The 25,281-nt window shown below is 51.0% G+C and overlaps 1 protein-coding gene and 1 non-coding gene across 5 annotated transcripts; both read left to right on the top strand.

Moving 5' to 3' along the window:
* Window positions 1–964: 964 nt before the first annotated feature.
* MED24 (mediator complex subunit 24) lies at window positions 965–23,937 on the top strand. Of its 4 annotated transcripts, none has more exons than XM_061143941.1 (26): window positions 965–1,022; window positions 1,443–1,631; window positions 1,719–1,801; window positions 9,519–9,557; window positions 9,894–9,967; window positions 10,330–10,562; window positions 12,178–12,289; window positions 12,432–12,582; window positions 12,887–13,000; window positions 13,458–13,505; window positions 14,113–14,195; window positions 14,503–14,589; window positions 14,878–14,989; window positions 15,466–15,608; window positions 16,114–16,151; window positions 16,592–16,674; window positions 17,004–17,182; window positions 17,305–17,404; window positions 17,715–17,890; window positions 20,431–20,695; window positions 20,942–21,123; window positions 21,289–21,379; window positions 21,671–21,770; window positions 22,681–22,761; window positions 23,032–23,180; window positions 23,348–23,937. In XM_061143941.1, the coding sequence occupies exons 2-26, from the start codon at window positions 1,502–1,504 to the stop codon at window positions 23,462–23,464; spliced, it is 2,970 nt and encodes a 989-aa protein (XP_060999924.1). In that variant the 5' UTR covers window positions 965–1,022; window positions 1,443–1,501; the 3' UTR covers window positions 23,465–23,937. The 4 variants fall into 4 exon arrangements, with proteins under 4 accessions (XP_060999924.1, XP_060999925.1, XP_060999927.1 ...); XM_061143942.1 differs by having other exon boundaries at window positions 984–1,022; window positions 1,422–1,631; XM_061143944.1 differs by having other exon boundaries at window positions 987–1,022; window positions 1,493–1,631.
* LOC133058217 (small nucleolar RNA SNORD124) lies at window positions 16,409–16,512 on the top strand. Its single transcript, XR_009693317.1, has one exon. It is a non-coding gene; the product is annotated as a small nucleolar RNA SNORD124 (small nucleolar RNA).
* Window positions 23,938–25,281: the final 1,344 nt, after the last annotated feature.

Raw genomic sequence — 25,281 nt, 5'->3', positions numbered from 1 at the left:
CTGGACCACCAGGGAAGTCTAATCATACTGCTTTTAATAAACATTTTTTTAAAAGGAATTTTAGTTTTAGATTTATAGGAAAAATATTGAAGAGAGACAGGATGCCTATATACCCCACTTTCAATCCCTACCCCTTTAACCTCTTACTTAGTATGGTAGGTGTTACAATTAATGACTGACATTGATACATTATTATTAACTGACATTGATACATTATTATTAACTGAAGTCCGGGATTTATTTAGATTGTTCAGTTTTCATCTAAGGTTCTTCTGTTTCAGGATCACATCCAGGATATCAAGTTACATTTAGTCATCATGTCTCCTTAGGCCCTCTTGATTGTGACAGGTTCTTAGACTTTTCTTTTTTTTTTTTAGACTTTCCTTATCTTAGATTTCCTAAATCTCAGTTTCCTCCTTACTTCTCCCTTAGTCAAGCAGTTGGCTGTGCCAGGAGATTCTGAGAGAACTGTCAGATTTTAGGGTGAAGGGGTGGGTGAGGTGTGATCAAATGACAGAGACTCAGTGTCGCTTTGGAATATAGTTGAGGAAAGGAGAAGAACTCTGGTAAATCCGGGGGTTTCGGGGGGGGCGGGAAAGAGCCAGCAAAGAGAAAACCTATGGATGAACGTATGCCACACCCCTGTTGTGCCTACTAACTAGTGGGCAATGAAAGTGTGTCAGAATATGATTTAAATGCTCGGTCGACAATGACGTTACAAGAAGAAACTTGATTGCGGTAGGCCTTTTGAGAGCCTTTCCCCTTAAGCCTCCTGAGTCTCCGAGATCCTCAGCTCCTACTCGTCTTTCCCTCAAGGAGAGAAACAATGCGGGCTGACTAGCTTCTCGCAGCTTCCGCGCTAGCTGAGTCCAAGGAACTGCAATTCCCAGAAGACATCGTGGTATGACCGGTGTCTCGCTGCCTTCCTATTGGTTCATGTTTGTTACTGTCAGCCAATAGAGAGCTAGCTCTTTTATAAGTGCCAAAATGGCGACACCTAGGATCTAGAACTAGATTGTCCGGTAGGCTTAAATTTGGGGAGGTGATGGATGGAAAGGAAATAGGGAATTATAGTTTCAGGGTTGGGGAGGGTGGAGGAAATGGGGGGGGGGGGGGGCAGAAATCTGGATTTGGGGTAGTAGTGACTGAGGGACGCAGCCAGAGCTAAGGGCATATTTAGGCAACCGAAGCTGGCTTAACCCCTTACTGCCCATTTATTCTTTGTAGTAAGCCCCTTTGGCACCCTCTTCTTACTGCTCTTGTTTAAAGAATGGTTCAGGAGGGAATAGCCTAATAGGATCCCTGTTTTGCCCCTTTCCCCCTTTTTTCCTTTCTATTTCCCTTTAATCTTCCTATATCGACTCCATTCCATCTAAGTCTATGCTCCACCCCCTATCCCCCCGCCCGGTTCTTTTCCTCAGAATCCCTTTCCCCTTCTCTAGCTTGATTTCTCCAACCTCAAGGCTGACCGCTACCGGCCCGGTCTCCTCAGAGTGAAATCATGAAGGTGGTGAACCTGAAGCAAGCCATTTTGCAAGCTTGGAAGGAGCGATGGAGTGACTACCAGTGGGCAGTCAACATGAAGAAATTCTTTCCCAAAGGAGCCACCTGGGACATTCTCAACCTAGCAGGTCTTAAGTGAAGTAGGAAGGAAGGATGGGAGGGCTAAACCCAGAAATGTTGTAACACTGAGTTTTCCTTTGTTATTCTTCTTGCAGAAGCACTACTGGAGCAGGCCATGATTGGACCTTCCCCCAATCCTCTCATCCTGTCTTACCTGAAGTATGCCATTAGTTCCCAGGTAAACTCTTCTGCCTATTCCAGACAGGGTTTGAAGGTGAAAGGCTTGGAATACAGTTGTCAGCTCAAATTTTCTAGGTGAATTTGTTTGAACACATTATTTCTCTGAGCCTCAGTTTTCTTGTGAAAATAATACTCCTCCCTTGGTTATGATGAATATTACATTAATTTACTCTATCGATAAATATTCACATATGCCCTGTGGATTTAGTTGTGAACAAGGTCTAATCCCAGCACACAGGTATTTAGTGAGTAATATAGGCATGTGAATAAGCAGTCAATCACAGGATGGGATTATGATATAGGACAGAGTACTATGGGAGTACATGGGAGGGATACCTAATCCCAGCTTGAGCAACCAGGGAGGAAGTGATGTTTAAACCAAGACTTGAGTGTTGAGTGGGAATTAGCCGAAGAGATTGATGAGAGTGTACAAAGCAGAGAGAAAAGAATATGCAACAGTTGGGAGACAAACATCACATGATATTTAGGAACTGAAAATAACGTGATATATGGCTAGAGTAGGGTAGGGCTTCCCTGGTGGCTCAGTGGTAAATAATCTGCCTGCCAAAGCAAGAGACACGGGTTCGATCCCTGGGTCAGGAAGATCCTCTGGAGAAGGAAATGGCAACCCACTCCAACACTGTTGCCTGGGAAATCCCATGGACAGAGGAGCCTGGTGGGCTACAGTCTATGGGGTCCCAAGAGAGTTGGAACACCACTTAGCAACTAAACAATAACAATGGCTAGAGTAGCAATTCTGGCCTTAGGACATTTCATACTCTTAAAAATTGAGACTCCTGCAGAGCTTTTGTTTATGTGTATTATATCTATTCATATTTACCACTTTAGAAATTAAAACAAAAAATTGAAAAAATACGTATTTAAAAGTAACAAAAAGTAAACCCATTGTATATTAATATACATAACGTTTTAATGAAAAAGTAACCATATTTTCCAAACCAAAAACGAGTGAGGAAAGTAGCATTGTTTTACATGTTTGCAGATCTCTTTAATTCTGGCTTAATAGATTGCAGCTGAATTCTCATAGCTGCTTCTGCATTCAATTGTTGCAATAGGCTGTTTCAGCTGAAGAAAATCTGGCCTTGCACATCAGATATTTAGCTTGAAATGAAAGGCTTATTAAAATATTCTTCCTTTTGAATTAACCTTGAGTTTTAGTAACTGTGTCTACCTATGTCACTAACATCCAAAATAAGATAGACCCATTTCCATTCTCCCAGAAAGTTTCCTTGTGCTCTTTCTAGTCCATCTTCCTGTAACCACTAAATGTTTTCTATTCAGTTCAGTTCAGTCGCTCAGTCGTGTCTGACTCTTTGCGACCCCATGGACTGCAGCACGCCAGGCCTCCCTGTCCATCACCAACTCCCCACGTTTACTCAAACTCAGGTCCTTTGAGTCGGTGATGCCATCCAGCCATCTCATCCTCTGTCGTCCCCTTCTCCTCTCACCTTCGATCTTTCCCAGCATCAGGATCTTTTCAGAGGAGTCAGTTCTTCACATCTGGTGGCCAAAGTATTGGAGTTTCAGCTTCAGCATCTTTTTCTATACCCATAGATTAATATTGCCTATATTTGGATTTCATAGAAATGAACTCGTATTTAGTATTAACTCTTAATGCTCTGTCTTCTTTTAACATAAATGTTGTTGAGCTTTATGTTGTTGTATATGTCAGTAGTTCATCCTTTTTTAAATTTGCTGAGTAGTATTCCTCAGTTGGCACGTAGTTCTTATGCTTCCTTTTTCCTCTTGGCATCAAGTCTCATTTCCATGTTAGCACATATTCATCTACTTTGTTGTTTTTTTTTGGCTGCGCTGGGTCTTCGTTGTGGCGCACCAACTTTCTCTAGTTTTGGCTCTCAGGCTTCTCTAATTGCAGAGCACAGGCTCTCGAGTACTGTGACTCAGTAGTTGCAGGCTCTCTAGTTGTGGTTCATGGGCTCCCCTTGGCTTGTGGGATCCTAGTTCCCCAGCCAGGGATCAAACCTGTGTCTCCTGCATTGGAAGGCAGACTCTTGACCACTGGACCACCAGGGAAGTCCCTCCCTTGTTCTTTTTAACTGCTGCATACTCTTCCATATATACTTAATTTAGGTTGTTTTGAATTTTTTACCATTATAATCAGTGTTTCTTTGAATGTTCTTATACTTAACCTCTCTGCATATCTGGCACTGTTTCCCTAGAATAGATACACAGAAATGGAGTTGCTGGTTTGAAGAGTGCACATATGTTAAATTATAATAGATCCTGCAGATTGCCCTCAAAAGATGATTCTGTCAGTTTACACCTGCTCCCTAGTGCTTGAGAGTATTTCTCCACACCTTTTCCAGCATTGAATCTTTTAACATTTTTTTTCCAGAGAGACAAAAAATTACAACATATTATAAGATGTATATCCACTATTGTGATGATGAATGTATTTTTTCATATGCTTATTGGCTCTTTGTATACATTCTGTGAATTACTTATGAATTTTGTTTGCCCATTTTTCTATCATTAGTTTGTTTTCTTTATTTTTTAAGTAAGAATTTTGTGTATGTACGTAAGTGGTAAGTCGCTTTAGTCGTATTTGACTCTTTACAACCCCATGGACTGTAGCCCACCAGGCTCCTTGGTCCATGGGATTTCACGGGCAAGAATACTAGAATGGGTTGCCATTTCCTTCTCCAGGGAACCTTCCTGACCCAGGGTTCAAACCTGCATCTCCTGCTTGGCAGGCACATTCTTTACCACTGAGAAACCTGGGAAGCCCATAAATCACATACCATACATTTTATGCATTTAAAGTGTACAGTTCACTGATTTTTAGTATATTTAGAATTGTGCAACCATTACCACAGTCAACTCAGACCATTTTTATCACCCCAAGAATTCTTACTGATTTTTGTGTCTTTTAATATGTTGTATCTTGTAATTGTTGTCTGTTATTTATGTTTTAAATTTTCTTTCTATCAGTTTTTAAACTTGTTTTCTTTTCTTAGCATGCAGAATTTTATTTATATTTTTTGCGGGGAGTGCAGTGCCACGTGGCTTGCAGGAACTTATTTCTCCAAACAGGAGTTAAACCCAGGCCCTTGGCAGTGGAAGTGGAGAGTCCTAACCACTGGACCACCAGGGTGTTCCCTAGAATTTTAAAAATGTATTTGTTTTCAGATTTAATTGCCTTTTTTCCTCTATATGACTTTTGTCTTTCATAAGGGCTGCCCTACTCCAAGGATCCAAATATAATCTTTCATTTCTGCCAACACTTCACTTTGTTTAACCCATTTAGAATTTATTCTGATATGAGGACGAGATCCAAATTTATTTGTTTTTCTGAATAGATAGACAATTAGCTTAAATGCCTTAATTGAATAAGCCATTCTTTTTTATATCTTAGATTCTCTGATAGACGAGAGTCTATCTCTTGACATTCTAGTGTATTTCATTAACGTATTTGTCTTTTCTTGGACTGTTGCTTTACTATTTTAATTACTATACCTTTGAAGCATTTTTGATGCTTGTTAGGCAAGTATTCCCTTAGTTGTTTTATTTTTCAAAAATTTCTTGGCTGTTTTCAGGCATTTTTCTTTTCCAGTCAGATTTTAGAATCAAGTTAAATTCTTAAAAAAGCCTATTGCATTTTGATTGGAGTTTCCTCAACTTTGTGGATTTGGGGAATTTGTAGGTTAATTTTGGAGAGATCACTCCGGTTGTAGTTTGAAGAATGAGTTGGAGGGAGGTGAGACAGAAGGCAGTGAGACAGTTTAGTGTGGCTTTTTTTTTCTTCTGTAAAGGACCAGATAGTAAATACTTTCAGCTTAGCTGGCCGTATGGTCTCTGTTACCACTGTTCTATCATTATTGCTCAGAAGCCCATACTGGTGACATATAAATAAATGGATGAGGCTGTGCCCTGACATAACTTTATTTACCAAAAAAAGGTGATGAACCAGATTTAGCTTGCAAGCTGTCATTTTCCAGCCCCTGATTTCTGCTGTTGCAGTGATTTAGGTAAAAGATGATACTGGCTTAAACTTGAGAAGTGGCAGCAGAAAAAAAAAAAGGATAAATTTAGGAACAATTTAGGAAGTGGTACTGAGAGGGTTTGGTGATTAATTGGATGAAGGGTGTGCAGGAGAGGAAGAAATCAAGGCTAGTGTCTCAGTTTCTGATTCGGATATCAGATGGCTGATGGGATCTCAGGGAGACAGTGGGAGAAGAGCAGGACCATTGTCAGGGTTTGGTTGCAGGTAAGGTTGGAGATGCTTTATTTGATTCTGACCTCATTTCATGGAAGGTGCCTGTGTGGGTTGTCCGGGAGTAGACATTCAGTACGCAGTTGAACATCAGTGTTGGAGACGCGGAAGGAGAGGTTGATGCTGGAGTGGCAGTTTAGGAGTTGTTAGCCGCAGGTGATAATTGAAGCTATGGGCATGGATGAGATTTACCCAGAGAGAGCATGCAGAGGGAACAAAGAAGTGACCCAAGCCATATTTCTAAGGAACCAGTCACATTTCAGGAACATACATAGGAAAATAATTCCTCATAGGAATGTTCAAAGAAGGGACCAATGAGGAATGAAGGAAAGCAAGAAGGTGTGATATTGAGAAAAGCCCAGGGGGACTTCCCTAGCGGTTCAGTGGTTAAGACTCCGAGCTTCCATTCTAGGGGGCGCAGGTTCAATCCCTAGTCAGGGAACTGAAATCCCACATGCTGTGCAGTGTGGCCAAGAAAATATAAAAAAAGAAAGAAAAAAGAAAAGCCCAGGGAGGAGAGGATCGAAGGATGAGGAGGTGTTCCCTGGTGTGAGATGCTGCTGAGAGGTCAGTGAGATCAGAACTGAGAAGTATCTATGGGATTTGACAACAAGTTTGTTGATGAGCTTAATGAGAGATTCACGCAGTGGTGGTAAGGACAGAAGTGATTGGAGTGGGTCACATTGAGAACGGAAGCTGGGGAGGTAGAGGGTCGAGAACCCTTATGACTGAAGAGAGTGTGGTGGTTAATTGGAAGTGTAGGGTCTGCGGGAGGTTCTTGTAAAAATAGAAGAATCTTGAGATATGTAAACTGATGGGAAAGGCAAGAGAGAGTGGAGGCTGAAGTACCAGTGAGCGAGAAATAAATATATTTGAAAGACCTCCCTGACTTAAAAAGTGCAGTGCAAAATTAGTAATTTATTCTCCCCTCAGAGTCAAGAGGCTCTTTGGTCCAGTGCTATCTATGCATGGAGAAGGCACTTAGGAGCAGTTGAGGGCATAGAATGTGAAGAGAGGGGATTAGAGAGCAGCTGCAGGGTCCCTCTGGGCTGGCCAGGTGTGCTCTGGGCCTTGTAGATGGGCTCCAGTCTCGGAGGCTGGTGGTAGGTTAGAGCTTCTGTGTTGATAGATATATTAGGACTGGGATAGGTTATAAGTCCTGCTGTGAAAAACAGTTCACCATGTGGGAAGTATTTTTAGGTCTCTGAAGTAGCAAGCCTCTCTTAATACTGTTAGCAGAAATTTACCAAACAGAATTCTCAATTTGGAGACCATAAATTCACAGTAATTGATGGCATCCCTTAAACGTACAGATGTGGGAGTTTCCTCTTGTAGTTTGGGGTCAGTTTCCAGTGGGAATGTCCAGCTCCCCCTTCAGGTTGGTATCCAGCAAGGTTCATTTCACTGCCAAGCTCTTGCTATGGGGACATCAGTTATAAATAAACAAACACTCGCCTGGAACGTTACAGTCATCCTGCCCAGGCAGGCTCCCAACTTTCTGGCCACTGTCAGACACCAACTATGGCTTCACAGCAGGATCCGCTGAGAGTGGCACTAAACACTAATTTGTGTATTTAAGTCCTCTGTGTGTTTTGCTCCTCTTTATCCAAGAAATACTGGTTAAAAAATGTCTGAACGGAGAGCAGCCTGTTCACGTGATGGAGAAATTATACATGGAAGGCATTGCCAAGCATGTAAAATTCACCATACTGAGTCACTGAGGGTGACTTAGCTTTCTTTTAAATCTTTGGAAATTTCTCTTCCTCTATGAGGCAGGTGATTAGCCTGACAGTTTCTATCATTGTATTCTGCTTTTCATTTTGATATATTTTGCCACTGATTTTGAGTGTAGAGTTGGAACTATTTTCTGTAGTCTTATTCATATTTGATCAGCATGCTATAATTATTTTTTAAAAAATACGACAACTTAAAAGCTCCTGGTAAAGTTTGGTTTCATTCAGGCCAGATTATTTCTTTTGAACTACATCTCTGATATTATAATGGTGATAAGTAGGTTTTACTAATAGAAAATTATGTTAAGGTAAAAGTTTTTTTAGAATGCTAGTTACTAGAATTCATCAATCGAAAGCAATAAAAACTTCCTGAGGACCTACTATGTCATAGTCCTCGGGCTAAGTTCTGGGGAAACATAAATTTAACACTGTTTCTATTCTCAGGGAGCTCAGTGTTCAGGTGGCATTTTGCAAAATATGCCTTTCAGTTATGTTAAATGAGATTCTTTGGTCAATAAGTTGGAAAAGTATTGCTTGCCTCACCTCCAGTGATCTTAGAGATTTTCACTGTGTACAAGTTACATTAATGGGTAAGAGGAGTACTACAGTAAGGAAAGCTCTTTACTGAAAGAATCCTTTACTTTAAAGATAGCTCTTTGAAAAGAAAAAAAAAAGATAGCTCTTTGTATATGTTTATTTCAGAGTTTCTCAAATGCATTTCATGCAGAAGCTCTGTAGATGTGTGTGCATGTATAAAATTTCTTAACATCTTAAGGACCCTTTGGAGCAACATCTCCAAATAGACCTTTCTACAATGATAAAAAATATTCTACCGAGTGCAGCCAAATAAATAAATAAAAATACTAAAAAAAATGTTCTATATCTGCACTGTCCAGTACAGTAGCCACTAGCCCCATGTGGCTGATGAGCACCTGAAATGAGGCTAGTATGACTAAGGACCTGAATCTGTAATGTTATTTAACTAATTTAAACTTAAACAGCCATGTGTGGCTGGCTGGTGGCTTCCCTGTTGGACAGTGCCGCTTTGGAAGCTACTTTGGGAAATATTGCTCTGAGGGTGTGTTTTTACGTATTCATTCTGCAGACATTGTAGAATGAAGACACGTAGACTGTCTTCAAGGATCTTCTAGTTTGGTGGGGCAGCAGGTGTCCACGGTGTCATGACGGGTCTAAAGGGATTGCTTAGAGCACTGAAGGAAGGATTTCAGCTTTGGGTGGTGTCCCAGAGGCGTCCTAGAGAATGAGTGTGTATAATGAAATTCACTACCGATTTCAAAGTGTAAATGCTACCTGTTCACTGTGGGAACAGTTTGTATGTCTCCAGTTTTTGTCCAAATAAAATCACTCTTGGTAGGAGTAGTAGCAGTATCATGACCTCACGCGTTTCCATTCTTCTGCCCACCAGCAAGCAAACCTTGTGCTGTGTGGTGAACAGTGAGTGGCAGGAGGGCATGAAACATGGCCCCTTTGAATCCCCCAAATGATCTTCTCGGTGCATTTATGCTGGTGCTGTCAGTCACAGTGAGTTTGACAGAAGCAGGGATGGGCACAATGCCTGGTGTTACTGCCTGTCTATGGGGCTTGTGGAAGGCCTCTTGAAGGGGTTGAGATTTCCAGATAGCTGCAGCAACTTTAAGTGTCAATGTTTGTTCCTCTCGATTGCACATACCCGTTGTCTGAACTTTATCTTTCTTCTTTCCCTCCAGATGGTGTCCTACTCCTCCGTTCTCACAGCTATCAGCAAGGTACGACCACAGCCACTCACAGCCTGGGTTGGGGGGCGGGGGACAGAGATACGGTGTTGACATATGGGGCCCCACCCCCTTGACTGCTCTGATCATGTGACCTCTGGGGCTGGACCGTGAGCACAGCGTACCTCTGGCTGGCATGGCCGCCTTCCATTAGAGAGTGGGGGCTGGCAATTAGGAGCCAATTTCCAACACTGAAAGGATGCCGAGTGTGGATCTTGTGGTTGGAGGAAAGATGAGCAGGGCTCCTGAAGGTGCCAGCTGCTTCATATGGGAGACGGGGATGTGGGGTGACCGGGACACTCCATCGCATCGCCTCTGTTCTCTCCACAGTTTGATGACTTTTCCCGGGACCTGTGTGTCCAGGCTTTGCTGGATATCATGGACATGTTTTGTGACCGACTGAGGTAATGGCAGGAGCGAGGGGCTTGCAACCTTCCAGCATTATCTGAGTGTAAAGGAGAAGCTCCTGGCATGCAGGCTCAAACCATCTCTGTGGGTTCCCACACTTCTCCCCCACTTGCTCTTCGCACCCACCCATCCCCATCTTTTCTACTTACTCTCTTAGGGCTAAAATGCCTCTGCTCTATTTGGAGTAGCTCATTTGAAATCTTACCCAGTGGAAGCCGACAGGGCAGTCTTCCCCAGGACTTCGCTAGCTTCCCAAGTCTCTTCCCTAGTAAGGGAGGGCCAGGCACTCTGGGGAACATGGGTGTGGGTCGGATTTCAGCCTTGGAGCAGAGACAGATTTTGCATCCTTTCCTGGTAGCTGTCACGGCAAAGCGGAGGAGTGCATCGGGCTGTGCCGGGCCCTGCTCAGCGCCCTCCACTGGCTGCTGCGCTGTACTGCAGCCTCTGCAGAGCGGCTCCGGGAGGGGCTGGAGGCTGGCACCCCAGCGGCCGGAGAGAAGCAGCTTGCTATGTGCCTGCAACGCCTGGAGAAGACTCTCAGCAGCACCAAGAACCGGGCCCTGCTCCATATCGCCAAACTGGAGGAGGCCTGTATGTCCCCTGGTTCCTTGAGCCCCACCCGCCACCACTCCCATAGCTGGGTCTTTAATTGAGAGGGGAGAGGCAGGATGCCATCCCACTTTTTTCCAGGAGGATCTGAAATCATCCCACTTCCTTTTTTTTCTCCCCATAAGCATTGCATACATCCCAGGGACTTGGGCAGGGTGGCACCCGAGCCAATCAACCAACAGGTATTTACTGAGCATTATTGTATGCCCAGCACTGTGCCAGGTGCTGGGGGTGGGGAGGCGGGGGGCTACCAAAGGAGCATGTGGCAGGGTCCCTGCCCTCAACGAGCATACCTGCTAGTGGGGAGCAAGGCTAGTATCTAGTATACGTGGAAAAAATGAGCAGACAAGACAAGCACACCATCCATCCTTGTGTTTGTCTTCATGTTACTCATCCTCTGAAAGCAAATGACGTTTGTGTTTGAGTGTTGCCTAAAAGATCCCTTTAAATGTGGTACCGGTCTGCTGTCGGGCCCGTTGTGCCATTTGCCTCTCAACTCAAGTGCAGATGTTAAATCCTGGAACCCTCCAGAGCCTGGGGATCAGACAGATCACCTGGTGGGAGGGAAGACAGGTATTGCTGGACATGGGGCCCAGAGACCACAGTCTTGCTGATGAAGCTTGGGATCACGGAAGGAACTCTTGTTCTTTGTAATGAGAGTGCTGGAATGGGTTACACCCAGATAGATCTTTAGGACCTGGTTGAAGAACTGGTTCTAGGATTCGTGTATTTATCACTTCTGAAAATATGGTTTATTGCCTGTGAGAAGTCCAGAAAGATGATCACTATGAAAAAATGGGCTCTGTGGACGGTTTCTTATCTATCGTGAGCACTTGATGAATGTTTATTGGCTGAAAAATGAATGAATTTTTGACTTAATTTTATTGGCTCTCAGGTCTTATCTTTTTCTTCTTTTTTTCCCCCCATGCTACATGGAGGTTAATGGGCTAGTTGGTGCCATTATTCTTCATTTGACCCTCTGAAAGTGTTAACTAGGATAAATGACTTACAATTAAGTGCTAAACTATACAGTGTAGATCATGAGTTCAGGCATTTAGGAGTAGGAGATCAGTGGGTTGGACCAGTTGGGTAAATTGTTAAAAGAGCTGGGGCTTGAACAGTGACTTAAAGGACAGTGAGAGTATGAGAGGCAGAGGTGAGTGGAGGGGCCCAGCGAGAGCAAAGGCCCAGATAGGGAGCGGCTGAACACAGAGGCTGTTTAGGAATCCAGCCTGACTGGGGTGGAGAGCGGTAGCCACTTGCAAGGCTGGCCCACTCTTGAAATGACTTGGGGCTACCTTCTTGTTCCGGCCACTGGACTTCTCTTTGTCACTGCCTGTGTTCTGTTGTGCCTCGTCTCCAAAGTCAGCTGCGAGCGACCCCTCGAAGTCGGGCCTCTGGAAATCGTTTCTGGTGGTTTCATCATTAATGCTCACCCGCCCTTCTGGAAACAGTGCATGCTGCCCTCAGGTCCCCAGCCTCCATGCCATCCTTAGGGGAAGCCTCCCCATGTGGTTCTGTGGGCCCTGGGGTTTGGGGCCAGTCTCTCCCTCTCCTCGGGTTCCCATCCTCCTCCGCATTTCCTTCTCTCTGCCAGCCTCCTGGACGGCCATCGAGCATTGTCTCTTGAAGCTTGGAGAGATCCTGGCCAATCTCAGCAACCCCCAGCTCCGGAGCCAGGCTGAGCAGTGTGGCATGCTCATTAGGAGGTACCGGCGCTCGGGGTGACCCTGGGGAAGGGAGGGAGGGAAGGCCGCGGGGGTGGGAGGGCAGACATGGCCCCTGGCCCCCACCCCTCTGCTCTCACCGCCTCACCAACTCTGCCTTGCTCCCTGCACCCTGTCCCCTCAGCATCCCCACCATGCTGTCCATGCACTCTGAGCAGCTGCACAAGACTGGCTTCCCCACAGTCCACGCGGTGGTCCTGCTCGAGGGCACCATGAACCTGACCGGCGAGACGCAGCCCCTGGTGGAGCAGCTGATGATGGTGAAACGCATGCAGGTGGGAGGCCAGGGTGGTGCTCTGTCCCCACAGCGGGCAGGCCACGCGGGGCAGGAGGGAGGATTCTTCTGGTCTTCGCTGGGAGATACAGGGTTTCTCCTGCTTTGTGGTGGGTCATGGATCCCAGTCCTGGTGGTTCTGTCAAGTGGAGTGGCTCTGCCATCTCACCTGCCATCCCTGGTTCTTGCTCAGGAGTCAGGGAGGTGTCTATGCTGCCTGGCTCTGACCTGCCGGATCCCCAAGGGTCAGGAGACTGGGGTGGGATGGGCACCCTCTTCTTGCTCACCCTCGGGTTTTCCCACAGCATATCCCCACCCCGCTCTTCGTTCTGGAGATCTGGAAAGCCTGCTTCGTGGGGCTCATCGAGTCTCCTGAGGGCACAGGGGAGCTCAAGTGGACAGCTTTCACCTTCCTCAAGGTACCTGGGCTATGGGAGCCAGTGTTGGGACGGTTCTCAGGAGGGGCGGCAACCCCCTGGACCTTTGCCCCAGGTTTCTCCCCTCCAGCTTCATGCCTAGCTTGCCCGGTCCCCCATTATCCAAAAGCCCCAAGGCTCTTCTGCCCGTTTGGCAGGGCTTTTCCGTGTCTTGGCACACAGGTGCCATGAGAGCAGTCCTCAGCCATGTTGGTGCTGGGCAGCTCTGGGAGCCCCCTCTCACAAAGGGCACTTCCTCATTGAGCCGTGGAAGCGAGGCTCCCGGGCTCTGAGGCTGAGCGCCGGCATGTCTCATCTAGCTCTTAGAATGCTGTCACTCCCAGGGCAGGAGCGGCCCTGACTCCACCCAGAGCAGGGGGACTGAGGGAGTGTACCTTTCGTTCTGGGTGAGAGAGAGAGGAGATTGAGCTTCCTGTTTTTCTCCCACCTCACCCTTCAGATTCCACAGGTTTTGGTGAAGTTGAAGAAATACTCCCATGGGGACAAGGTGAGTTAAAGAAATGAGATGGCGGGACTTTCCTGGTTGTCCAGCAGCTAAGAGTCCACACTTCCAATGCAGGGGGCCTGGGTTCAGTCCCCGGTCAGGGAACTAGATTCTGTAACTAAGAGTGTGCATGCACAACTAAAGATCCCATGTGCTGCGTCTAAGACCCGGCACAGTCAAATAAGAAAAAAAAAGAAAAAATAGAAATGGGGAGTGGGCATGGGGACAGGTGAGTCCTTGGTTCTGCTCTGGAGAAAAGGGCCTGGGAAGGGTCACATGGCCCTAGCTGGGCAGCAGGGCATTCTTGTGAGGGGCCGGGCTGGAGGTGGGGCCATGCCTGAGCTTCTGTGCATCCACGCACAGAAGGCAGCCAGGCTGCTCTGGAGGTGAGGGTGCCCGAGATGCCCAGGGCCAGATTCCCAGGGCCAGGGTGCAGCAGTGATGCCCCATTCTATTCCCGTTGGGTCACTGGAGGCCAGCGGTGGGCACAGCCGACTTGTTGGCTACTGTACCCAGCAGTGTGTCCTTGTGAGCCTACAGTGCAGGCCGTGGGCGGAGCGGAGGACCTGGAAGCCAGATGGCAGTGTCTGGCTTTACTTTACTCTGGCAGGACTTTACTGAGGATGTCAATACAGCTTTTGAGTTCCTGCTGAAGCTCACACCGTTGCTGGACAAAGCCGACCAGCGCTGCAAGTACGAGGCCCCCTGCTCACCTGACTTGACTGGAAGGAGTTCTGGCTCTCCCCCTGCCCTCTGTGCCTGTCACTACCAGGGGACCGTCTGCTTGTCCGCTCCCCTTGGCAGGGGCAGGAGGCAGCCACTCCATGGTTGCAGAAAGCCCAAGCCCCTTTGCCTTCCCTCAGGCACTCACAGTGTTCTTCCTCCTAAACAAAGGAGGATGTCAGGCAGGGCCTCATTTCCCACCCCCACCACCCAGTAATCCCTGCAACGGGCCCCAGGGATGTTGTATCCCATCCCCCATCGTCTTTTTCCCTCACAGCTGTGACTGTACGAATTTCCTACTGCAAGAGTGTAGCAAGCAGGGGCTTCTGTCTGAGGCCAGTATGAACAACCTCATGGCCAAGCGGTAAGTGGGCACTCCCTGGGCTGGCCCAAGGGCCCCTTGACCACCTGCCTCGTGTCCAGCCTGGGCCGCTGGATGCCTTTTCTCTCTTGTCTAGAGTTTGAGTGTAGCTGACAGGAACCATGCCAAGGGTTGCCAGGGACAAGAGACACTGATTTCTGCAGACCAGGGTTTTGCACTGTTAGGGTTTTAACTCTCATCTTCCTTTGCTTCTGGACTGGACTAGGGTATGTGTCAGGAATTAATCTCTGTTCCTCTTACCTTTTCTGGACCAACTGGTCCTGGCTACAGCAAAGCAGATCGGGAGCACGCCCCTCAGTTGAAGTCAGATGAAAATGCCAACATCCAGCCCAACCCCGGGCTGATCCTCCGCGCGGAGCCCACAGTCACCAACATCCTGAAAGTGAGCTCGCCCATCTCTGGCCCCCAGGGTCAGCCCTTCCCTCTTTCCAGGTTCCCTCTACTGCCAGATGGGTAAACAGGCCCCAGACCTCTCTCTCTCTCCTGTTTTCTTTGGAAGCTGAGAAAGGGGGAAGGTGAGGGAAGTGCCCTGGAAACGAGTGTGTGTTGAGCATTGCCAGTCAGCCTCAAGCTGTGGTGGGTGCTTTGCTTGCTTATGTGGAAACTGCTGAGTCTCCCAGCAGAGAGACCCCAGTCTGGCTCCCACTGACCCCACTGCCCTCACCCCAGTCTAGCTGAGAAGGGTGGATCCGAGAGCAGAGGATTCAGGGAACAGATTTCCAGCTTGGAGTCAGTTGTAGGGTAAATTGCAGGTCGTGGTCTCCCATAGAATGGAGACAGGCAGAGAGAGAAACTGCAGCTAGGCTGTATCTGGGAAGTTCAGTGTTCTCCAGGACCGGTGTCCTGTCTCGTCCCCAGACAATGGATGCGGACCACTCCAAGTCCCCGGAGGGGCTGCTTGGCGTCCTGGGCCACATGCTGTCCGGGAAGAGCCTGGACTTGCTGCTGGCTGCTGCTGCTGCCACTGGGAAGCTGAAATCTTTCGCCCGGAAATTCATCAAGTAAGGAAGGTCGAGCCCCTGACCAGGGTCTGGGAGGCATGTCTGAAGGAGGAGAGGGCAGAAGAAGGGCAAGGCACTGGAGGCTCTGTCTCCCCAGAGATGCCAGGGCAGAGCATCCTAGCTGGAGACTGGGCAAGGGCTGGTTTTCTAAAGTGAAGAGTGTTTTGCTTTTCAGCCAAGGCTGGTGCGGAGGAGGTGTTTGGTGAGGCGTCGAGGTGTTGAACAGTGGCTGGGGAGAGATTGCTTTCATACCCACTTATTAATAAGGGGCTCTCACATTCTGCTGACCTTTTGGATTGACCTGGAATTTGATGTATAGAACATGGCTCCATTCAGCGAGCAGTTCTCTAGGACTTGGGATCTTTTAAAAATAGAAAGAGTTCTTGTATCTGTAGCAGTGATGTTCCATTTAAGTTGAACCCACAATTCAGACTCCAGTGATCGCCTCTGAGTGGGCGGAGCCCCTGACCCTGGTTGATACCACCTGTGTCCATTCCTTCCACAGTTTGAACGAATTCACGACACACCGCAGCGAAGAGAGCAGTAAGTCAGCTCTGCACACTGCAGACCCGGGGGCGCTGAAGGAGGCGTGTGGGGGAGAGAACAGGGGAGGAAGAGGATGCCTTTGCTTATCCTGGGGAGGCTGTGTGCTCCCCTGGGGATGACTGACTGGAGCTTTTGGGGAGCCTCAAAAGAGGGTCATGCTGGGAAGAGCATTCTTCCCAGACCACCGTCTGTCTCTCTCCATCAGCATGATGAGTTGGTCAGGTGTTGCGGGGGAAGGAGGGTTTAGGAGTCTTTGGTTCCAAGGAAGGGATGATGTTCCAACTGAAACTCAAGAAAAGGATTCTGAGCCTTAGAGCTTTGAAGGAGCCACTCGTTCCCTGACCTTCCTTGAGGTAGTTCCTGAGCCCCTGGCAACTCAGCCAAGGCCTCCGGGCCCCTGCCTGAGGCTGCGGGGTCAGCCTTCTCATCCTTCACAGCCAAGGCGGCCTCGGTTCGAGCCTTGCTCTTTGACATCTCCTTCCTCATGCTATGCCACGTGGCCCAGACCTATGGCTCAGAGGTGAGTGAGGGGGAGCGGTCAGCATTGGGGCACCAAGTGGGTACAGAGGAGACAGAAACAACCGATCACTTTTCCCGCCTCACCCTTGCCCCACACACATCTGCGCCCCAGGCCAGTTAGTGCTCCTGGCTGCAAAAAATCAGGCGCCAGCGCGCAGTCAGCAGATGCCCCCCGGTCGTGTCCCGAGTCCTTCTGTGCCACACACACCACCAGGTGGCGGCAGAGCCCCGTCCTCCTCCCGCAGACCAGTCAGTCCCCCGTTCTTCAGGCCCGGAGCCAGCAGGGCCCGAGGCACAGGCTGCTGCGCCCCCCGCCCCCTCCTCTATCAGGTGATTCTGTCCGAGTCCAGCGCAGGCGGAGAGGTGTTCTTCTTTGAGACCTGGATGCAGACGTGCATGCCCGAGGAGGGCAAAATCCTGAACCCGGATCACCCCTGCTTCCGGCCCGACTCCACCAAGGTGGAGTCCCTGGTGGCGCTGCTCAACAACTCCTCGGAGATAAAGCTGGTGTCAGTGGCTGGGCGCCCGCTCCCGGGGTGTGGGGGGCTCAGGCTTGGACCCCCTCCCTCAGCCCCCCCACGCCCCCAATCCTGTGGTGTTTTCTCCCGCCCCCGCCCCCACCCCCGTGTAGGCAGATGAAGTGGCACGAAGCCTGTCTCAACATTTCAGCGGCCATCCTGGAAATCCTCAACGCCTGGGAGAATGGGGTGCTAGCCTTTGAGTCCATCCAGGTAGCCCCCCTTTTCAGCAGCCTTCCCTCTTCCCTAAGGCACAGACAGTCTTTAATAGTTTGCTACATTTCATGAAAACAAAAAGACCCTTCCTCCAGGGGCCCTTGTGTGGGTATTGGTCCTCCCCTATAGTCATAGTCTTAGCTACCTCCCCTCACCAGGTGACTTTAGGGAAATCAAACTTGTGGTGAGAAGAGGCGTGGACGTGGCCCCGGACCCCACTGCCCTGCTGAGTTGCTCACAGAGGCCGGGGCAAGTGATGGCCAGGGAGGGGGCGGGAGGCCCCAGTCACTCTTTCTCCCTCCCCCAGAAAATCACGGATAATATCAAGGGGAAGGTATGCAGTCTGGCAGTGTGCGCCGTGGCTTGGCTCGTGGCCCACGTGCGGATGCTGGGACTGGACGAGCGTGAGAAGTCGCTGCAGATGATCCGCCAGCTGGCAGGCCCGCTGTACAGCGAGAACACCCTGCAGTTCTACAACGAGAGGTCAGCGGCCCGTCCCCTGCCTGCTCCAGCTCTGCGGGTCTGTCGTGAGAAGTCAGCCCCGCCAGTAACCACTCTTCCTCCTCTTCTCTCGCCCTCTTTTGGAAAATCATCTGTTTATTTATATAGGCTGCACTGAACACCTTGGGTCTTCATTGCTGTGCACGGGCTTTCTCCAGTGGCGGCGAGCGGGCGCCACTCTCTCGTTGTGGTGTGTGGGCCTCTCACTGCGGTAGCTTCTCTTGTGGCACACGCGGGCTTAGTCGCTCACGACATGTGGAACCTTCCCACACTAGGGATCAAACCCGTGTCCCCTGCACGGGCAGGTGGATTCTTAGCCACTGCACCACCAGGGAAGCTCCCCCTCTTCTCATACCTCCCCAGACATGCCGCTCGCCTGCTCACTCACATTCTCAATCACATCTTCACTCACTGACTCAGCAGTGCTTGTGTGTGTCTTCGTGCCGGGCGTGTTTATAATCCAGCATGCGGTGTGTGTGTGCCAAACTCCAGACCCTAAACGACCAGGGTTCCTCCCCTCAGAGAGCTCGAGTCTGGGGGCACTCACTGGTGGGAACAGTGCTTATCTTAGCTCTATCCCTCTCTAGGAACTGTGGAGCCCCTCTGTAGTGTTTACAGGCTGTGGGCCTGTCCACCTCCTCCCTACCCTGCCCCCACCCCATCTTCTGTGACTTTTTCTTCCCTGGACTTTTCAGAGACTTGGAAGACCTCCCTAGCAACTTCAGCTATGTTGAGTTCAGGGGGCTGTGGGTTTGTTTACCCATCCAATAAGGTTTTTTAAAACGTTGTGGTAAAAAAAAAAATGCACAATCTAAAATTTACCACCTCAACCATTTTTAAGATAACAGTTCAAAAAAAAAGATAATGGTTCAGTATTTTTTTTTTCTGACTGTGCTGAGCCTTAGTTGCTGCACGCGGGCTTTCTCTAGTTGTGGTGAGCTGGGACTGCTCTTCACTGCAGTACATGGGTTTCTCATCGTGGTGGCCTCTCTTGTTGCGGAGTGTGGGCTATATAGGGTGATTGGGCTCAGCAGTTGTGACTCTCAGGCCCTAGAGTCTGAGTCTGTAGGCTTCAGTAGTTGTGGCGCACAGGCTTTGTTGCTCTGAGACATGTGGAATCTTCCCAGCCCAAGGATTGAAGCTGTGTTCCCTGTACCAGCAGGTGGATTCTCCACTGTACCACCAGGTCCAGAGGTACGGTTCAGTAGTGTGTTAATAAGTATATTCACCTTGTTGTGGAGCATCTCTAGAATGTTTTCATCTTGTAACTCTGAACCTGGACCAACAACAACCCTTCCTGTCCTTCCTCCAGCCCCTGGACCCATTAAACAACACCCCTTCCTGCCCTTCCCCAAGCACCTGGCAGCCACCATCCTAGCTTCTGTTTCTGTGAATTTGACTACTTTAGATCTCCCATATAAGTGAAATCATATCATGTTTATCTTTTGTGGCGGGCTTATCTCACTTTGTGTAATGTTCCTCAAAATTCAACGACATCATCCATGTGTCAGGACTTTCTTGCTTTTTTAAGTCTGGATGATATTCCATTGTATGTATATGTTACATTTTGCTTATCTGTTCCTCAGCTGATGGACACATGGATTTCTTCCACTTCTTGGCTGTTGTGACTAGTGCTGCTATGAATGTGGGCATGCATCAAACCTTAAATTATGAGTGATGACCCACAAGGTAGCCATCAGAATGTCTTTTAAACGAAAAAATCGAAACTCTGAACTGACATGAGATCGGAAGGGTCTTTTTCCCCTGGCACCTACTCTGTTCCTCGCCTCCTTCCTCATCCTCCTGCCACTAATCAGGGAGTGTTTTCTCTGATATAATCCATTCTGAGCACCCTGACTGCTGTCGGGGAAATCTGTGGCTCCATCCTACAGGTGGGAAACGCGGCTATGAGAGTCATGGTGACTTTCCCGCCCCGCCGTGTTCCCTGAACAGTTAGCTCTCAGGCCCAGGCCTGCATTCACCGTCAGAGACCCCTGTCATGAGGAAATTCCTGGATGTACTTATACTTGCCCAGCTACCAAGGGCCGGGAAGAGTCTTGTGGGGCAGCCCTTGGGTTCCTGTCCTGGAAGTAACAGTTTACTCTGGGAGGAAGCCAAGGTCTGGTGGGGAACCCCCCCAAGCACTCAGCCTAGAGGGAAGTGATTGTGTTTATCAATATTGACGCCAGAGGATGGGGAGGCCCGGGCCTGGAGGGTAGGGGAAGTTGGAGGGAGAGACTGAGAGAGAGAGAAAAAGTATGACTATATTGCTGAAATGACCTAAGAGGCAAGTGCCCTACTGACCCTCCACAGGCTCGGTGCTGGCACAGAGCTGGTGGGGTCACGTCTGCTCGGGATTTGCAACTTCCTCTTGTCTCCTCCCTCCCTCTGCACAGAATGGGGCTGATTGCCTGGTTCCTGGTTCCATAAGCCTAATCCTGGGAGGAGTGGGGCCTGGATGTTTCCGCCCCGACTCCCACCCCAGCTGTTGAACCTGCTGGCCCTCCCTCCCTACCCCCCAGGGTGGTGATCATGAGCTCCATCCTGGAGCATATGTGTGCGGACGTGCTGCAGCAGACCGCCACGCAGATTAAGTTCCCCTCCACGGGCATGGACACCATGCCCTACTGGAATCTGCTGCCCCCCAAGCGGCCCATCAAGGAGGTGCTGACGGACATATTCGCTAAGGTGCTGGAGAAGGGGTGGGTGGACAGCCGCTCCATCCACGTCTTTGACACCCTGCTGCACATGGGCGGCGTCTACTGGTTCTGCAACAACCTGATTAAGGTACAGGGGTGCTGGGGGTGGGCTGTGGGAGCAGGCGTCCTCAGACTGCCAGAGACAGGCCTGAGGGGACTGAGCTGGGTCTGCTTGTCTGGCTCCCCAGCCTGGCGAATCCCAGCTCGAGAAGGCTCCTTGGGCTCCAGAGGCCGGTCCTCGCCTGGGGCGCTCCTGGGCTCTGAGGGGAGCTGTGGGCTGTCATTTCCCCGTGTTGAGGGTCCTCAGCTTCTGGGTCCCCTTCCTGCCCCCCAGGAGCTGCTGAAGGAGACGCGGAAGGAGTACACGCTGCGCGCGGTGGAGCTGCTGTACTCCATCTTCTGTCTGGACATGCAGCAGGCGGCCCTGGTCCTGCTGGGCCACATCCTGCCGGGCCTGCTCACCGACTCCTCCAAGTGGCACAGCCTCATGGACCCCCCTGGCACCGCTCTCGCCAAGTAGGGTTCCGTACGGCGCCTCCAGTCCCCCAGCCCAGTGTCGGGCGCCCCGCCTGGGCCCCGCCCCGGAAGCTGGACTGCGGGGAAGCCCTGTTGGGTGGGGCCTGGTCTGTGGGCACAGAAGCCCCCTTTGATTCCCCCCCGTCTTCTGGACCCCTTTGCCAGGCTGGCCGTCTGGTGTGCCCTGAGTTCCTACTCCTCCCACAAGGGGCAGGCGTCCTCCCGCCAAAAGAAGAGACACCGGGAAGACATCGAGGTAGGAGGGCACCCCTTCCCGGTTCCCTTGCCCGCAGATGTGCGCTGAGCCTTTCTTTAAGAGGCGCCTTCCTGGGCACAGGCAGCCAGGCATGGCCCCTGCCCCTGGGCCACTGTATGGGGAGGGTCTCTCCCTAGGGTGGTGGGAGGGTGGGGAAAGGGACTTTGCCTTCTGGGAGTTACTGCCTGTGGCCTGTGGGGACTTGACTCCCAGCTGAGTTCCAGCCCCCTCTCTCATCCTGGGAGATGTGGGAGGGTGCAGGGGTGGTGATGTGACTCCTCTGCCCCCCAGGATTACATCAGCCTCTTCCCCTTGGACGACATGCAGCCCTCAAAGCTGATGCGCCTGCTGAGCTCCAATGAGGAAGACGCAAATATCCTTTCGAGTCCCAGTGAGTGTGTGGACAGGGCCAGGCAGCAGCTTCCTTTCTGGGAGCTCCCGCCTGCAGAGAGCCACTCTGTTCTGGCCCCAGCATCCCTCTGGCTGGCCCGAGGGGGCGTGGTAGGCGTTTGCCCCCCTCTGTCCCCTACGGCTGCTCGGTTTCCTGCCCTGGAGACCCTGGAGGTGGCTGTGATCTCTCCCTCAGGGTTGGAGCTCTGCTACCCAGATCCCAGCCCAGCCCAGGGTGCACAGCTGGCCCCTCCCCACCCCTCACCCCAGTGAGTTCACTGCCTCAGGCACAGACTGTGCCCTTGACTCACAGCCCTGACCTTTCTTCCCCTGAAATGGGCCCTGAAGCCCGGAGCAGGCCTGGGCTGGGACAGGACTTCTCCCCTCTCTTCCTGTCAGGAGGACAGCCCCCCCACCTGCTTCCCTAGATGTCATCACCTCTCCCTGGCAAGGGGTGTCCTGTGGCATTTAGTTTTTCCTGTTTCCAGAGGTTTCTCCTGAGCCTGGGGCTTCCTCTGGGGCCTTGAGGGATTGGGGTCTAGTGTGCTTGAGCAGAGGAAAGATGAAGGGTCTGCCACCCACAGACCCCTTGGCTAGTTGCTTGGCTAGTGGCCCTTGGCTAGTAGTTTAGCAAATCTTAGTCTCTGCTTCTTTGTCTGTAAAACGGAGATGTGAGGATTTAGTGGTTTCACCTGTGTACAGCCTGCAGGTTGGTGCCTGGTGGTGCTGACCAACGTTAGTTCTTCTCTCTTATCTGCTTGTGGGGGTGTCTGTATTTGGGCCCCATGTGGCTGGACCCAAGGACCTTCTCCGTGTGGGCCTGCCACTCCTGAGGGTGAGAGCTTCCCCTGGGACAGTGGTTTTGATTACAGGAGGCCGTTTCCTCTATGCTCCCGCATTTGTCCCCACAGCCGACCGGTCCATGAGCAGCTCCCTGTCAGCCTCCCAGCTCCACACGGTCAACATGAGAGATCCGCTGAACCGAGTCCTGGGTGCGCCCTCCCACCCCAGCTCCCGAACCTCGTCTCCTATTCTTCCTTCCCTTCCTCACCTCTGGCCCATCTCCCCTGACCGCCAGCTTTCCTCTCTCCCCCAGGCCCTCATCGAGTCCTTCTCTGGCTCGCCCTCAGCTTTCTTAAGTACTTTTTCTTTCTGATGTCCCCATTTTGGGGACACCCTTGGCACTTCTTTCTTCTCCCAGAATCTGACCTCTTCCCAAGCCCTTCTCATGGAATTCTCCTTCCCGCCTCTTTTCCACACAGCCAACCTGTTCCTGCTCATTTCCTCCATCCTGGGCTCTCGGACCGCCGGCCCCCACACGCAGTTTGTTCAGTGGTTCATGGAGGAGTGCGTGGACTGCCTGGAGCAGGGCAGCCGAGGCAGCATCCTGCAGTTCATGCCCTTTACCACCGTGAGTACCCCCTCACCCCCGCCCCCGGGCCCCGGCCGGCCCCCTCTAGCTCAGAGCCGGTCAGCAAGTCTCGGGAGAACTCAGGGTCCAGTGGCCAGTAGGGAGGGGCTTCTTTCCCCAGACATCACGCCCACCACCACCCTGCTTAGCTTCTGTCTGTCTGACAGGTATCGGAACTGGTGAAGGTGTCGGCCATGTCCAGCCCCAAGGTGGTTCTGGCCATCACGGACCTCAGCCTGCCCCTGGGCCGCCAGGTGGCCGCCAAAGCCATCGCCGCCCTCTGAGGGGCTTGGAGTGGCCACGGGGGCCGGCGGGAGGGCTGCAGCCCCGTGCGCCTCAGAAGGGAACGTGCAGCACGATGAGCCAGCGTTGCTCACATCCACATGATGTAACCTCCCTTGGTCAGTGTCCAGATCTTTCCCCCTGCTCCTGACTTCTGACCTCTAAGACGGCTCCCAGTTTCTTTCATAATTTCCTCTCCCCACTGCCAGTACCTTATGTGCGTGAGCAGCCTGGTTTCCTTAACTCAGAGCAGGCTCACTTCAACACCCCCCACCTCACCCCCACCCACCTGCTCGTCCTCCTTCCAAGAGTGGATTTACCTCCGAGGAACTTCACTGGTGTACCTCCGAGGAACTTCACTGGTGTGGGGGGTGTGTGTGTGTGTGTATATAAATATGTATGTATGTTTTTTTTTACACGAGATGTGTTTACCTCCTCTCAGTTGTAAATAAAGGCCTCATGGATCCCTTTATAACCATCGGTGCCGGTGTCTGACATGGGGGGAGAGCACTGTCTTCTTGGCACCCGTGCGGTCTGGTGGTAGAGAAGGCAGGCGAGGTGTTCAGGGGAGGGCTGGGCTCAGCTTCCCGTGTTTGTCCACTTGGTAGGGGCAGGGCAGGGCACGGGAGCAGCTTCCCTTCCTCATACCTGCCAGCTGCCTCCCCCTGCTCGCAAAGTCAGATTTACTCTGAAAAGGGAGAGGTTTTGGCTGAGGGCCCCGCTGGTGCTGGGGTAGGGTGTCTTGTTCGTTCCGATGTTTCCCAGCCCTTCCAAGCCCCACCCAGAGTCTCACTGACCCGGAGTTTCCTCTCCGGAGGAGGACTGACTTGGGGGATGAGGGGTGAGGGGGGCTGAGGGACCACGGGGCATGAGGGCAGGGGCTCTGTTTAACCCTTCCTTGCCTGTGTCACACATCTCCAAGCCCTGGTTTCTGCAGGACCAGCTGCGGGGGGAGGGCACCCTGAGCCGCACGGCTCAGGATTCTAGACCCCTCACCCCGACCCTGCTTCTGAGGAGCCAGTGGGGAAGGGGAGTGGGAGGAGACTTGAGCCGAGGATGGGAATCTTGGGAGGGGACTGGTTGGCTGTCTGGGCATCCTGGGTCTGGTGGCAGCAGCCCAGAAGCACATGTGCGTCTTTGGCCGAGAGGCTTGCCTCGGACCTGTGCTGTGAAGCGGCCCCTCCATTCTCCCCAGGTGTGAGTTCAGGTGGCGGGCTCCCAGCCAGGTCAGAAGCAGAGCTCAACGAGGGAGAGAAGTGCAGAGCCTGGAATTTGGGGTCTGATCCAAGTTGTCGCCCTGACCTCAGCTCCCTGGTCTGTAAAAGGCCCTTCATAATCCTATCTTTACGGGCAGCTGTGAGCACAGGAGGGTGAAGGTTTATGGAAGGTGGTAGACTGAAGCGAATACTAAATCCTCCCTCGCATCAGGCCTGCGTCCATCTGCGTCTGGACTGTTGAGCCCCCAGCCCACTCTCTCCTCTCCTGGTACTGCTGACCCATCTGCGTCCTGTCCTCCCCACTAGGCTGTGGCTCCACGAGGGCAGGGACCACGCCTGCCTCATTACCGCTGTGCCCCAGCACCCGGCCTGGCGTCTATACCAAGTGGGTGCCAAGGAATGACCGCACCTCCTCTTCTCTCCCTCGAGCCTCGCCCACCATTCAACTCCCCACCCGCAACCCCTGGCCAGGCACCAGCTGGACTCAAGAAGGAGGAAGGCCATTTACTGGAGACAAACACTTTATTATCGTGAAGTTTGGCTACAGGGAGAAAGTGGGGGCTGGGGTGGAAAGGGAACAGTTGAGTGTTCCTCTCACACCC

Source organism: Dama dama, chromosome 5 (genome assembly GCF_033118175.1).
Source record: "Dama dama isolate Ldn47 chromosome 5, ASM3311817v1, whole genome shotgun sequence".
NCBI lineage: Eukaryota > Metazoa > Chordata > Mammalia > Artiodactyla > Cervidae > Dama > Dama dama.
The sequence above is the reverse complement of the archived record's forward strand: the minus strand, read 5'-3'. Positions and strand labels throughout refer to the sequence as shown.

What these genes read in the sequence shown, in the direction of transcription:
- MED24 (XM_061143941.1), top strand. Translation starts at nt 1,502, where the DNA reads ATGAAGGTGGTGAACCTGAAGCAAGCCATTTTGCAAGCTTGGAAGGAG. An exon ending in TGTGGCATGCTCATTAGGAG is followed by an intron (nt 12,290 to 12,431) that starts GTACCGGCGCTC and finishes CTGTCCCCTCAG; the next exon opens with CATCCCCACCATGCTGTCCA. An exon ending in TAGCCTTTGAGTCCATCCAG is followed by an intron (nt 17,405 to 17,714) that starts GTAGCCCCCCTT and finishes TCCCTCCCCCAG; the next exon opens with AAAATCACGGATAATATCAA.